General features: G+C 64.3%; 11 protein-coding genes across 11 annotated transcripts; 3 read left to right on the top strand and 8 right to left on the bottom strand.

The window, feature by feature from the left end:
• Positions 1 to 207: 207 nt before the first annotated feature.
• On the bottom strand, positions 208 to 1,152 carry RPP0 (ribosomal protein P0 (A0) (L10E); the record flags this gene model as incomplete). The annotated part of the gene is made up of 1 exon (XM_060264796.1): positions 208 to 1,152. One exon carries the CDS (start codon positions 1,150 to 1,152, stop codon positions 208 to 210), a length of 945 nt encoding a protein of 314 aa, XP_060120779.1.
• Positions 1,153 to 1,558: 406 nt separating this feature from the next.
• Positions 1,559 to 4,219, top strand: MJAP1_000828 (uncharacterized protein; the record flags this gene model as incomplete). The annotated part of the gene is made up of 2 exons (XM_060264795.1): positions 1,559 to 3,187; positions 3,239 to 4,219. 2 exons carry the CDS (start codon positions 1,559 to 1,561, stop codon positions 4,217 to 4,219), a joined length of 2,610 nt encoding a protein of 869 aa, XP_060120778.1.
• A 2-nt stretch (positions 4,220 to 4,221) lies between these two features.
• MJAP1_000827 (uncharacterized protein) lies at positions 4,222 to 5,040 on the bottom strand (the record flags this gene model as incomplete). The annotated part of the gene is made up of 1 exon (XM_060264794.1): positions 4,222 to 5,040. One exon carries the CDS (start codon positions 5,038 to 5,040, stop codon positions 4,222 to 4,224), a length of 819 nt encoding a protein of 272 aa, XP_060120777.1.
• Positions 5,041 to 5,373: 333 nt separating this feature from the next.
• MJAP1_000826 (uncharacterized protein) lies at positions 5,374 to 6,171 on the bottom strand (the record flags this gene model as incomplete). Its single annotated transcript, XM_060264793.1, has 2 exons — positions 5,374 to 6,094; positions 6,158 to 6,171. The coding sequence occupies 2 exons, from the start codon at positions 6,169 to 6,171 to the stop codon at positions 5,374 to 5,376; spliced, it is 735 nt and encodes a 244-aa protein (XP_060120776.1).
• A 192-nt stretch (positions 6,172 to 6,363) lies between these two features.
• Positions 6,364 to 7,161, bottom strand: MJAP1_000825 (uncharacterized protein; the record flags this gene model as incomplete). Its single annotated transcript, XM_060264792.1, has 1 exon — positions 6,364 to 7,161. One exon carries the CDS (start codon positions 7,159 to 7,161, stop codon positions 6,364 to 6,366), a length of 798 nt encoding a protein of 265 aa, XP_060120775.1.
• Positions 7,162 to 7,300: 139 nt separating this feature from the next.
• Positions 7,301 to 8,493, bottom strand: MJAP1_000824 (uncharacterized protein; the record flags this gene model as incomplete). The annotated part of the gene is made up of 5 exons (XM_060264791.1): positions 7,301 to 7,365; positions 7,388 to 8,043; positions 8,067 to 8,133; positions 8,156 to 8,253; positions 8,276 to 8,493. The coding sequence occupies 5 exons, from the start codon at positions 8,491 to 8,493 to the stop codon at positions 7,301 to 7,303; spliced, it is 1,104 nt and encodes a 367-aa protein (XP_060120774.1).
• A 20-nt stretch (positions 8,494 to 8,513) lies between these two features.
• Positions 8,514 to 9,633, bottom strand: MJAP1_000823 (uncharacterized protein; the record flags this gene model as incomplete). Its single annotated transcript, XM_060264790.1, has 2 exons — positions 8,514 to 9,436; positions 9,459 to 9,633. The coding sequence occupies 2 exons, from the start codon at positions 9,631 to 9,633 to the stop codon at positions 8,514 to 8,516; spliced, it is 1,098 nt and encodes a 365-aa protein (XP_060120773.1).
• Positions 9,634 to 9,695: 62 nt separating this feature from the next.
• Positions 9,696 to 10,712, top strand: MJAP1_000822 (uncharacterized protein; the record flags this gene model as incomplete). The annotated part of the gene is made up of 1 exon (XM_060264789.1): positions 9,696 to 10,712. One exon carries the CDS (start codon positions 9,696 to 9,698, stop codon positions 10,710 to 10,712), a length of 1,017 nt encoding a protein of 338 aa, XP_060120772.1.
• A 15-nt stretch (positions 10,713 to 10,727) lies between these two features.
• On the bottom strand, positions 10,728 to 11,002 carry MJAP1_000821 (uncharacterized protein; the record flags this gene model as incomplete). Its single annotated transcript, XM_060264788.1, has 3 exons — positions 10,728 to 10,804; positions 10,827 to 10,874; positions 10,897 to 11,002. 3 exons carry the CDS (start codon positions 11,000 to 11,002, stop codon positions 10,728 to 10,730), a joined length of 231 nt encoding a protein of 76 aa, XP_060120771.1.
• A 52-nt stretch (positions 11,003 to 11,054) lies between these two features.
• Positions 11,055 to 11,717, top strand: MJAP1_000820 (uncharacterized protein; the record flags this gene model as incomplete). Its single annotated transcript, XM_060264787.1, has 1 exon — positions 11,055 to 11,717. The coding sequence occupies one exon, from the start codon at positions 11,055 to 11,057 to the stop codon at positions 11,715 to 11,717; it is 663 nt and encodes a 220-aa protein (XP_060120770.1).
• Positions 11,718 to 11,722: 5 nt separating this feature from the next.
• ARC35_2 (Arp complex subunit) lies at positions 11,723 to 12,604 on the bottom strand (the record flags this gene model as incomplete). Its single annotated transcript, XM_060264786.1, has 1 exon — positions 11,723 to 12,604. The coding sequence occupies one exon, from the start codon at positions 12,602 to 12,604 to the stop codon at positions 11,723 to 11,725; it is 882 nt and encodes a 293-aa protein (XP_060120769.1).
• Positions 12,605 to 12,634: the final 30 nt, after the last annotated feature.

Genomic DNA, 12,634 nt, shown 5'->3' with positions numbered 1-12,634 from the left:
GGTGCATTTTCACGGCTCTACGCCACGCTCCTATTGCGCGTCTGCCCGGCAGTCCTCTATCCTCTGCCAAGCTGCTGTTCGTTCCTGACCACTGTTTTTCCATTCCCAATTTGCTCCCCCCAATTTCCCATCCTGCCCATTCCTAAATGTACTGCAATACACAGTTTTTTTGGCTAGCAAACTACAACCGAGCTAGAAGCGACGCACTTAGTCAAAGAGACCGAAGCCCATGTCGCCGTCCGACTCCTCCTCCTCCTCCTTGGGAGCCTCCTCAGCAGGAGCGGCGTCACCAGCGTCGCCACCAGCGGCAGCAGCCGGGGCGGCGGCGGCAGCAAAGGCCTCGGGGTTGGCGAGCATCTCCTTGATCTTGGCCGAGCCCTCGAACTCGTAGTCCGTGGCGATCGACACGGCAAGCAGGTTCTTGTACGAGTTGACAAGGGTGTGCATGACCGAGGCGATGGTCGGGAAGTTGATGGCGAGCGAAACGCAAGCCACCTGCTTGATACCGAGAGCGAAGCGGGCGATGAGGTCGTCCTCGCTCACGTCGAGCACGCTCGAGTCAAAGACGTTGCCCTTGTCGAAGATCTGCACAACAACCATACCGAAGGTGAACGGCGAGATGTTGAGCAGGTTAAGCAGGGTAGCCTCCGACTGACCGACACGGTTGCCAGCCTCGACGACCTTGACGTCCGAGACAATCTCAATGGTACCACGGGCAATCTTGGTGGGCACACCGAGGGCCTGGAAGAACGAGGTCTTACCGGGCTCCATACCAGTGTTGCCAGCCGAGACATAGATGTCCGACGGGGCGAAAGCACCGGCACGGGCAGGAGCGGCCACACGGTTCTCGAGAATCTTGGTGCGGACGTCCTTGAGGTCACCCGAGGTGAACACGAAACCGATGTTGCCGCGGACAAAGGGCATCAGCTTCTCGAGGTCGGGGCGCTCGTTGATGATCATGCGCAGAGCACGGCGGACCATGGTGTTCTTGCCCATGAGCACAACACCCTCGCCACGGAGCGACGAACGGATCTGGTGCATCTGCTGCGAGCTGACGTTGTCCACGTTCACCACGAAGAGCGACGAGTACGTGTCGAGGAGCTCGGTGAGCTTGGAGAACCAAGCCTCCTTAGAAGCGCGAGTAACACCCATTTCTGTTAGTTGTTAAGTTGTTCAGTTGCTGTCTTGCCCTTCCTAACACCTCGCTTCGCGGGTTGAAAGGAAATTTAAAGGGATGGTAGACGGTGAGGGCCGTCAGCGCGGCGGCGCACGAAGAAACGCAAACTGTATTCGTCACGTGATGCATTTTCGTCTCCCACGTGGCGGCGCACAGACGGTCGCGACCTTGCCGATGCGCGCGTCGGGGCCATGGATCGTCCATGATCCGTGGCACGCGGGGGCGTTTGTGCGGCGTATGGCGCAGAGATGGGTGCAGGGTGTGGATGTACATAGACCTGCGCGTTTTCCGCGCGCCGCACGAGCGTATACGCCCCGAACAGCCGATCCGGTGCGCGCAAATCCTCCACGCGTGCCGCTCGCGAGCGCCTATGCGCGCGACATGGAGCGCAGCACAGAGACAAGGACAGCAGAGTCTTCCCGGGGACTCTGGTCGAGCACACTTACCGAAAAAGAGCGCGGGCAGTTTGTTCACGCCGCTGCTGCGGAGCTCGCGGCGGAGCGCGCGCTGCCGACGGCCGTGGCGCGCGCGGCGCCGGCGAGCGCACGCCTGGCGGAGCAAGGGGGCGATGTGCGAAAAGAGGAGCTGCAGTGTGTCCTCCTCATGTACCTCGTCGCCCAGCGCCGCCTCCCCCTCGCACGCATCAGCGCGACGTACTATCCGAACGCCGCGTTTGACGATACCCTGCACATGGTGCCCACCGACGCCGCACCCGAGCTCCGGCGCCTCCAGCGCGCGGCACTCTATCGCCTATTCCATGCAGAACTCGAGGCAAGCCGCTTGCACGGAGCAGCGTGCATTCTCCACGACGCTCGCTTGCGTCCGGCGCAGCCCAAGCATATGCTCGGCATGCTGTTGCGGCGCACGGCACGCGTACGCCGCGCGCCGCCGCTAGGCGTCGACCCACAGCAGTCGGTGCGTGCCGCGCTGCAAGAGGCGTGCGACGCGATCTGCCGGCGGCCGCCGCCCGACATGCGCGCGCACACATTTGCGGCGATGCTCACGCAGCTCGCTGGACTGCGTATGCACGCCACGCTCCTGCAGTGGGCCGCGCTCGTGGCGCACACGGCCGTGCCAGACATGGACGTGCGCCTGCTCGCAGACGTCGCACGGCGCCTGTGCCGCAACGGCGCACTGGACGAGGCGTTTGCCTACGTCCAGACGCTGCCGCTGGCGTGGCGGACGCGCGGCATGTACGCCCCGCTGCTCGCTCACTTTGGCGATGCGTGGCTCGACGCTACGGGGGCCCTCGTGCAGAAAGAGGCTACGCCGAGCGCGGTGCTGTGGCATGACCTGTGCACCGTGCCGCACCTTATGCCGCCGGGTGCTGCCGCGTACGTCGCACGGCTTGTGTCGCATGCGAATCACGGGCGCGGCGCGCATGCGCTGCAGGATCTGCGCGCGCTCCGCCGTGCACCGGTCGACGAGGCGTCGCTTGCCGATGCGGGCCTGTGTGCGATGCGTGCGCTCCTGCGCCAAGGCCGCTGGAGCCTCGCGGTGCGCCACGCACGCCGCCACCGCCGGCGGCACGGCACGCCGCCGAACGCCACGGCGTGGCTCAATGCGCTCGTCGCGACGCTTGTGGAAGCTCGCGTTCCACAGAACGAGCGCGCACAGATCCTCTCGCTGCTCTACACGGGCCTGCTACGTACGCCGTGCGGCGAGGCGCACCGCCTGCCGTCGACCGGCCCCGAGAGCGCGTCGCTCCTCTTGTTTGCGAATGCGATTGTGCAGTACGCCGGCTCCTGTGCGGCGCACCCCGATCGCACGACGCTCCTGCTCCTCGTACGCGCCGCCGCACAGTGGGACGAGAGCTTGGATTCGCGCCAGCTGTGGCACATTGCACAGCTCGTCCTCCCCGAAGGGCGCCGTCATACCCGCACGGACACGGGCCCCGTGCACTCGTCCAACTCGGCACTTCTTGTAGAGCTCGCGGCGGCGTTTGCACGTCGCTTGGACCACCGCAGCGCACGCAGCGCGCAGTTCCTCGCCCGGCAAGGGCGCCGCCGCGTCCAGCGCGCAGCGCCGGCGCCGCGGGCTTTACCTCCACATCGTCCATAGCCGTTGGCGTCCGCCATGTCCTCGTTCAAGGTCAAGTTGCGTGTGCCGAACAATGGCACGCCGAAAGGCGGTGCGGGCTCGCCGGACGGGTCCGACACTGCGGGATCGCCTGTTGAGGAGCTGAGTGTGCCCGAGACGCCGTTGGTCGTCGAGCCAGAGTCCAGCCCAGCGCCGATGCCGCTGCCGAGCCAGCCGACGAGCGGCGCGCCGCCGTCGAGCGCGGAAGGCACACCGGAGAGCACCCCGGCTGATTCGTCGCCTGCGCCAGATGGCAAGGCATCCAAGAAATCTGCCAAGCAGCGGCGGAGCAGCAGCACGCATGCGCCGAACTCGATTTCGGCCGTCGCCGCGTCGCTTACGCTCGAGGAGCTCGATGCGCTGCCGTCTGCCAAGCGGCGCAAGAGTCTCAAGACGCGAGGCGCGCCGGGTCCCGGCCGCGGCTGGCGCAAGGGCCTGTCGAAAGGCCAGAAGCCTGTGTATCGCCTGCCAGATATGAACCGCAGCACGGCGGACGTCACACATGACCCCTCCAAGCTCGCGGTGCAGGCGTCGACACCGTCGAGCTTTAGCGGTTCGAACGGGCCGTCGCGCAAGTCAAAGAGCGCATCGAGCGCCGCCAAGGTGGAGAGCGGCCCGCTGCTCAGCGCAACGATCAAAGTCTCGCCCAACTCGCCGGACGCCGTGTTCAAATATCCCAGTATTCCCAGCCTCAAAGACGCGCCGGCGCTGCTGCCGCTGCCGCGCGTGCCGAATGTCATTCCTACCATTACGCCGCTGCAGCGCTCGGATCTCAAGCCGCGGCATTGGCGGCATAGCCAGCGCGAGATTATGAGCATCGGCGGCCGCCCGTGGCGCGCGCCGGTGTGGCTCAGCGAGGGCGACGTTGCAGCACCGGACGAAGCAGAGGAGGACGACAGCTCCGAGGCGCCGGGCGACGTATCCGTGGCCCAGTCCGACGCGGACTTGGAAAGTAAGACATAGCACTACACAACCTCTAGTTTGTCGGGACGGGCGAGCTCCTCGAGCTGCTCGCGGTAGATCCGCTCGCGGTTCACGCCGTAGGCTTTGGCCACAGAGCGCGAGCGCAGGTCCATCGCAAGCTCGATCGACTTCTTCAGCGTGCCGGCAGGGCCCTCGTAGTCGGGGCCTTGGGCGATCACATCGACGAGTTTGTGCTCGAAAGCATCCTGTGCGTTAAAGCGGTGGCCCTCGAGGATGATCTTGCGCAGCGTCGTGGGCGCAGACGTCACCGTACGCAGCATCGCCGTCATGCCCGTGGGGACCGGCGCGCCGAACTCGATCTCGTTCAGGCACACATAGCCCCGGTGGCCGTTCTGCACCCGGTAATCGTGCGCGCACGCAAGCGTAAAGCCGGCCGCGAACGCATGGCCGCCGACCGACGCGACGCTGGGAATCGGGAGAGTGAGGTACGCACGGAAGAGGCCGTTCAGGACTTGGTCAAAGAACTTGGGATCCGCGATCGCACGCTGGAGATCGAGGCCGTTTGAAAAGATCTTGTTCGTCGTCAGCGCAGAGGTTACGAGCGCCGCGCCAGGGCCAACGTCTTTGTTTGCGACCCAGTCGGCCCACTGCGCTTTGACGTGCTCCAGCGCAGGAAGGATGCCCTCGAGGATCATTTCATGCGTCAGTCGGTTGTCGGGAGTCTGCTCGCCAAGCAGGTACAGCACAAATATGCGCGTGCTGGGGTCCAGCTCAAGACGCACAAGGGGGACGTCGTCTTTGGCCGTGCGGAACGTCGTCGACTGCGGCTCGGCTACCGTCGAGTAGGCGGGAGTCTGCATGGCCCACCGCAGCGCCGACGGACGCGAAAATGTACTCGCGCATGGCGTAGGGGCACGGCGCGCAAGGCTCCGCGATGCAAGTGACGGGCGCACAAGCCCGGGGGCGGCAAGACGCGCAAGGCAGAGCATGGTGGTCTCTGCTGGAAAACACGTTGATGCCGAGTGTGGAGTCTTAAATCTGGATGGGCCGTGCATTGTGCAGAGCGCGATCGACAGTGCGTCGGCGTACATGCGTACGGAGAGCCATGCAATAGCCACACAGGACCGGTCCAAAGTAGCGATTCGCTAGTTCTTCTTTATAACATTCCAGCAAACCACGAACATGGACTTAATCTACGACGGCACGTTGACCTTGTCGGGGCGATTCAGCGTCTCGAGCTGCTCCTTGTACAGCAGCTCACGGTTGACGAGCCAGGCGTTCTTTGCCGAGCGCGAGCGCAGCGCCGTCGCGAGCTCGATCGACTTCTTGAGCGTGCCCTCCGAGCCCTCGTAGCCGGGGCCATCGGCGATCACGTCCACGATGCCGTATGTGAATGCATCCTTCGCCCCAAAGCGGTGCCCCTCGAGGATAATCTTGCGGTAAACTCTGGGGTCCGATGTCACGGTCTTGACCGTGGCCATCATGCCGTTGACGACAGGCGCGCCAAACTCGATCTCGTTCATGCATATGTAGCCTCGCTTGCCGTTCTGCACGCGGTAGTCGTGCGCACACGCGAGCGAGAACCCAGCCGCAAATGCGTGCCCACCGATCGAGGCGACCGTGGGAATAGGGAGCGTGAGCAGCTCCTTAAAGAGCACATTCAGAACCTCGTCAAAGAATTTGGGGTCCGCGACCGCGTTCGCCAGGTCGAGCCCGTTGGAAAAGATCCTGTTGGTCGTCAGTGCAGTGGTAACAAGCGCCGCGCCCTCGCCTACCTCGTCCTTCTGCACCCACTCGGCCCACTGCTTCTTGATCTGGCGCACGGCCGGCAAAATTCCTTCGCGAATGAGCTCGTGCGTAAGGCGGTTGTCCGGCGTCTGTTCGCCCAGCAAGTAGAGCACATAGATGTGTGTGCTGGGGTCCAAGTCGAGTCGCACCAGCGGTATCCCCTCCCCGCTCGCGCGAAATGTCGTCGACTGCAGCTGCGACATGATAAATAGTGGATCCCCCACTTCCCCGCAACGCTAAGCCGATCGGTTGCCTGTCCACGTGAGTCGCGCATGGGCCTGTGCTCTCGGAGCGGCGCTGCAGCGCCGTCGGGTGCAATGGCGCGTCGCAGAACGATCGCATTACGCATTTGACGCGCCTCGCGGCATCGCGGTCGAGGGCATCTTTCTAGAAATCTACGACGGCATGTTGAACTTGTCAGGGCGGTTCATCGTCTCGAGCTGTTCCTTGTACAGCAGCTCACGGTTGACGAGCCAGGCGTTCTTTGCCGAGCGCGAGCGCAGCGCCGTCGCGAGCTCGATCGACTTCTTGAGCGTGCCCTCCGAGCCCTCGTAGCCGGGGCCGTTGGCGATCACGTCGACGATGCCGTGCGCGTGCGCGTCCTTCGCCGAGAAGCGGTGGCCCTCGAGCACGATCTTGCGGATAACCGTGGGGTTCTGCGTCACGGTCTTGACCGCGGCCATCATACCGTTGGGAACCGGCGCGCCAAATTCGATCTCGTTCATGCACATGTAGCCCTTCTGGCCGTTCTGCACGCGGTAGTCGTGCACGCACGCGAGCGTAAACCCACCAGCGAACGCATGGCCACCGACCGAGGCGACTGTGGGGATCGGGAGCGTAAGGTACTCCTTGAACAGCACGTTCAGGTACTCGTCGAAGAACTTGGGATCGGCGATGGCATTCATCAGGTCCAGACCGTTCGAGAAGATCTTGTTCGACGTCAACGAAGTGGTGATAAGCGCTGCACCCTCGCGGACATCGTCATTATCCACCCACTCGGCCCACTGCTTCTTGACGTGCTGCAGGGCCGGCACGAAACCCTCGCGAATCAGCTCGTGCGTCAGACGGTTGTCGGGCGTCTGCTCGCCAAGCAGGTACAGCACAAAGATGCGCGTGTTCGGGTCAAGGTCCAGGCGGAGAAGAGGAACGTTGCCCTCCTTCGTGGTGAACGTCGTCGACTGCGGCTGCGACATGGTCGGAAAGTGTATCCCCGCCGAATCCCCGCAATGCCAAAGCCGAGCGCTAGCCGGGCCACGTGGGAGCACGTGGCTGCGCACCGTGCGACACTCTGGCCAGGTCGCCGTCCACTGTGTGGTAAGGCAGCTATAGAAGCTATTCAGCGACTCCTTCGAGGTCCGGGAGCCAGAGTGCAACCTGCGCGCCCGCTGTGCACAATTCTGTGTGAGCCATAGTACGTACGAGCGCATTTAGGGTTGAACGCAACGACACGCGCCGGCCCCTCGTGCCCGTTGAGCATCGCACTCGGCTGGAGTGTTTTGGGCGAGGTGGGAATCTGTTCCGGCATGGCCCAGATGCACAGCTGTCCGTTGGCCGAGCCAGAGATCACCATCTTGCCGTCGGGTGTCCAGCACACCTCCTGGCCGCTAATGCCCGCCTGCGGCACCATGCCCACTCCGCCGCCCGAAGCCTGCTCGAGCCCGAGATGGCCGACGAGGCGCCATAGGACCTTGCCTGAGAAGGAGTCGACGACGTAGTGCACGTCGCCCGCCGTGCCGGCCAAAATAAATTGTCCCGACTGGTTGAAGGAGAGATGGGTAATCACCGGCACGCGCGGCGGCATCGACACCTGCGAGAGGGCGGCCGTGTCGTCGATCGTGATGGTAAGGAATGGGCTGTGGTCGAACTTGCGCACGTCGTACAGGAGCACGACATTGCGCTCGTTCAGTGCCACGGCAAACACCGCGCCGGTGGGGTCGTACGCCACGACCGGGTGGCCCTGCACACGCAGATGGCCTTGCGCGGCCGGGCTGCGCAAGTCCCACAGCCGCACGGCGTCGTCCACTGCGCCGGACAAAAAGGTATCGTCGACCGGCGACATTTCGAGCGACACAACGCTACTGTTAGCACAAATACATACCGCCGCTTGTGTCCACGAAAGTACTGCAGGTACTTGTTGTCGTGCAGCGAATGGTATCGAATGGTGTCTGGGTGAGCCTTCGCACGTACCATCTTCCTTGGTCGACGCGTAAATAATCGCCGATGCGCGGTGCGTAAAGCGCGCGAGGTACACGCCGTATTTTTTGCTATAGAGCGTCTTGGTATGCCTGCGTCAGCGTGCCCACATACCGTCCCGCACGGCAATTGTACAGCTGGATCGTCTCGTCGTTCGACGCCGTGACGCACATCTCGCCACGATCGTCGTAGTCGACGCTCGTCACTTGGCAGTCAGGCTGTACAAACTCATGAAACACCTTGGCAGGCTTGAAACTATCGACAAGGCCCAACGACAGCGCCAGCGAGCCGCTCGGCACGCCCGCCGTCGGCGCGGTCCTTTGGTCGCTCATGGCAGAGATCGATTGGGGAATTATGGAGGGGTTTCCGCACCGTGGAGAAAGTGCGCCATGGCCGTGTCGAAGGGCTCGCGGTGCGCCGCATAGTCGGGCACGCGCTCGCCAAACGCACTGGTGGCCTTTCTACGCGAGGAATTGCGCCGCTTGGGCGGATGCGGGGGGTATACGGAGCCGGGCGGTGTCGGGGAAGCATCGCGCGGCGTATGGGCGAGCTCGGCGAGCGTCGGCCCCACGCGGCGGGGCGGCGTCGTGTACGGCGTGCTGGTGTGCGCGCCAAGTGCACACGTCCGCTCCTTCACCACCCGGGGCACGGGGGGATCGGCGACGAGCGGCGTAGGCGAGGCGCGTGTTTTGGGCGCCGGCGAGGCGCGGATTTCGCTCGGTGCACCGCGCTGCGCCTCGTCGGGCAGGAGTTTGTCGTAGCGTGCGAGCGTCGCCTTGGCGTCGCTCACGAGTTCCGTACGCAAGTTTCCAAGGTGCGCAAGCAGCTCGTCTTCGTCGCGAGGCGCGGCGCCCCGCTCGGCCTCGCGCGCCGCCAGCGCAGGGACGAGCAGCGCGACGTCGACTTGTTCCATGCTTGCGATCTGTGCAATGAGGCGCTTGCGGTCGCGCACGAGTGCGTCCTTCTCCTGACGCCGCAGCTTCTTTTCGTTGCGCTCATGCCGCAAGTGCCGCGCGAGGTACGCCGCGTCGGATGTGTCGCGCTGCGGCTGTAAGGATGCACCGCGTGTCTTGCCGAGGCTCGTGGGCGCATCGGCCGCACAGTAGTCGGGCGTCTCGACCTCTTGCATCGCAGCGCAAACGCGTGCTTTTTCGGGGTCAGACAGGTAGGTGAGGATCGCCTGGACGTGGTCCTCGATCGGGCGGGTGTGTGTGCCGGACTCGGGCAAACGCCCATCCAGCCATAGCACGGTATCGCCCGGGAGAAAGGGGTTGTCTGCGTGAGTCAGGCGACGTACCGTGTACAGGCCGGGGCGGTGGATTCAAGAGCATCTCGACATCGCCCTGGCTGCCTGCCAGCAGCCGTGACTCTAGCTGCGAGCGCCGCAGGGAGGGCGCGCGTTTGGGCGGCAGCGACGCCGTACTGCTGTGCGGCGACGCGCTGTCCTGCCGGCCGGCCCCCGCGCGCGGCATCACAAAACAAGCTGGAAATGCGCCGAATTTTCGAGTCTCCACTTTTCTTAGCACACAACAGAATGGTGATTTGCAAGCGTCGGGGATGTGGTGTCGACTTTCAACCGGAGGCGGCGAAGGAGGCAGGACAATGTACCTACCACCCAGGTGCGCCCGTCTTCCACGAGGGCCTCAAGTCGTGGTCATGCTGCCGCGAGACGAACAAGCCGGTGATGGAATTTGACCAGTTCCTGGCCCTGAAAGGATGCGCGACCGCGCCCGAGCACACGACCGAGGCGCAGGCCCCCGCACCGACGCAGGTGCCGGGCGGCAAGGTGGCGAGCACCGCCGAGGTGTCGCAGACGGCCGAGGCGCTCGACAATGTGAAGCTCAAGGAGTCGGCGCCTGCGCCCTCCAACCCGGCCCCCCTTGCGCCAATGGCCGCGCCGAAGCCGAGCGCACCGAAAGAGCCTGCGCCCGAGCCCAAGGACCCCGAAACACTCCAGGCGGTGCCCAAGGGCACGCGCTGCCAGCGCCCTGGCTGCAACTTTACTGCCGAGGACGACATTCCGATGCGCGATCGCGCGAACGAGTCGTGCAGGTACCACCGCGGCACGCCCATCTTCCACGAGGGCTCGAAAGGCTACACATGCTGCAAGCGCCGCGTCCTGCACTTTGACGACTTCCTCGGCATCGAGCCGTGCACGACGGCGGAACACGGCCACCTGTTTGCGCCCCCGGTTCCCAAGGACGGCGCGACGGTCGACTGCCGCATCGACCACTACGAGACGCCGGCGGATGTGCGCATCACTGTATACGCCAAGTCAGTCGTTGCGGAAAACTCTACGATCGACTTTGGCGCCGACGAGGTGCGTCTCGACCTGGAACTGGCGCCGGTCGGGTCCATCACGCATACCCGCCGCTTTGCGCGTACGCTGCACCCCTATGCAGCGATCGATCCCGAAAAGTCATCGTACACTATCGGAAAAATGAAGCTCGATATGGTCCTCGTCAAGGCGGCGTCGGGCCAGAGCTGGCCTGCGCTGGAGCGCGGCGATCCTGTGTATGGATACGGCGTGACCTTTGGCAACAAACGTTGATAAAATACATAGAGACTAGTGCGTCTCACTCGCGGTGATACTCGAGGTGCTAGCAGGCACCCCCGCGCCGGTCTCGGCACCGTGCACCAGTTCTGCGTCAGGCGGACCACCTACCCTGAATCGACGATTCGAGCGCGTCGATGCGATCGGCCATTTCGTTCACTGCATTAGTCACACCACCTACTCCGCATTTCCACCTGCTTGTTGCGCTCGCCGAGCCGCGTCTCGACTTGCGTCAGGAGCGACTCAACCCAGTCCCCAAGCTGCTGGGGTGTTGTGATTTGGCTCATGGCGAACGGCGGGGAAAGTGGAGAGCCACGTGGTTTTGCTTCTTCTTCGACGATGGCAAGCCGTACGAGCGCGCCGCGGCGCTTCTTTCACGCGGCAGGCCGTGTGAGCCAGGGAGAGAGTGCGCGTACACCGCGCAAGGCGGGGAAGCAGGCCCATGCGCAGGTCGCGCCCAAAGCGGACGCGCCCGCGCCGACGCCGCTGACCCTCTGGGACCACCCGCTGTACCGCGTCGCCAGCCGGAAGCCTCTGCAGGGCCTGCCGAGCACGGCGGGCGACGTGGGCGCCAAGGCATCCGATATCAAGCGCCCGACACTGTCGCAGCGTGCGACGTTCCGCGCGATGATGCTCGACTTCCGCCCGCATGCACCGACGGTGCTCGGCGGTGCACGCACGCCGACGATCCGCTATGCGCCGCCGGTCGCCGTGCCCGCGGACGCGCAGATCGCAGGCGACTCGACTGCGTCGCTGCGTGAGCGCCTGCAGCAGCTCAAGGACCTGCAAAAGAGCCAGGTCGCCAAGGGCGACTATACGCCGTACCTGCCCAAGGCGTCGCTCCACGACAGGAGCCTGCGCGCTGCGGATGCGGCCAAGACCCCGGAAAAGGGCGCGCTGATCAGCGCCGACCAGGCGATGAGCGCGAATACGACTCTGCACCCGATTGCGCGCCGCTTCATTACCGAGCGCATCGGCGCAAACCTCAAGGTGGCTTGTTAGGGTATCTAGTCCAAGTCTTCTACATCTGCATCTAGGTCCTCCTCTTGGACCGCGAGAGGCGACGCTTGAATCGTCTGCTGCCGCGCAATCGCATCGAGCGCCGCAGCAGCGGCCGCATTGGCTGGTGCCCGCTGCGGCGTCCAACGGTGCGGAAGCGAGCGTCGAGGACGCGTGGAGCGGGGGTCTTCGAGGACCATCGAGCGTGAGTCTGTCCAGTTCGACGTCTCGGCCACGAGTCCATCGTCGTAGGAGCCATAGAGCTCGCTGGGAAGAGAGATGTCGGGCACGCTTGGCACGCCGAGGTTTACGTGCCGCTGGATCTCGTCTTCGTGGTGGCTCATCTCCTCCTCGGCGAGCGTCCGCCGCCGCCCGATCTGTACAATGTCTTTTTCGCCGTAGCGTACACGTTGCACCTTGGCCCCTTCCAGCGCATCTTCCCAGTCACTCAGCTGGTCGGCGTCAGCCGTGCTGCCTAGCGGCGGAAGTCCTTTGAGTACACGCAGCAGCCGTGCGCTTTCGGCGGCGTCTCCGCGCCACGGAAGGTGCTCGCCTCGCGCCGCACGTCGCGCCTCTTGCACGGCACGTTGCTGTGTACGCAGCTCAGCCGTCTGCTGCGTCGAGCCGGCACGCGCTACGACATTGGTCGTGCGTAGCCACCGCCGGTCTTCTACCTGCTCTGCTGCCGTGGAGCTCGGGCGCGAGGCGTGGCTTGTGCCTACGTCGCGAGGCAGTGCACCTTCGTCGGCTAGCTCGTCAAGCGCGTCGTCTGACGAGTCGACCTCCAGCTCCGGGGTATCTGTATCTGCCCCACGACGCTGCGAGCGTGTGCGATACTCGCGTGTAATAGGATGGGCCTGGAAGGCCCAGAGCGTCGACACGGTGGTCATCAACGGGGTGGAGTGTATGCAGGACAAACA

Source organism: Malassezia japonica, chromosome 1, assembly GCF_029542785.1.
Source record: "Malassezia japonica chromosome 1, complete sequence".
NCBI classification, from domain to species: domain Eukaryota; kingdom Fungi; phylum Basidiomycota; class Malasseziomycetes; order Malasseziales; family Malasseziaceae; genus Malassezia; species Malassezia japonica.
This window is presented reverse-complemented; position numbering and strand designations above follow the sequence as displayed.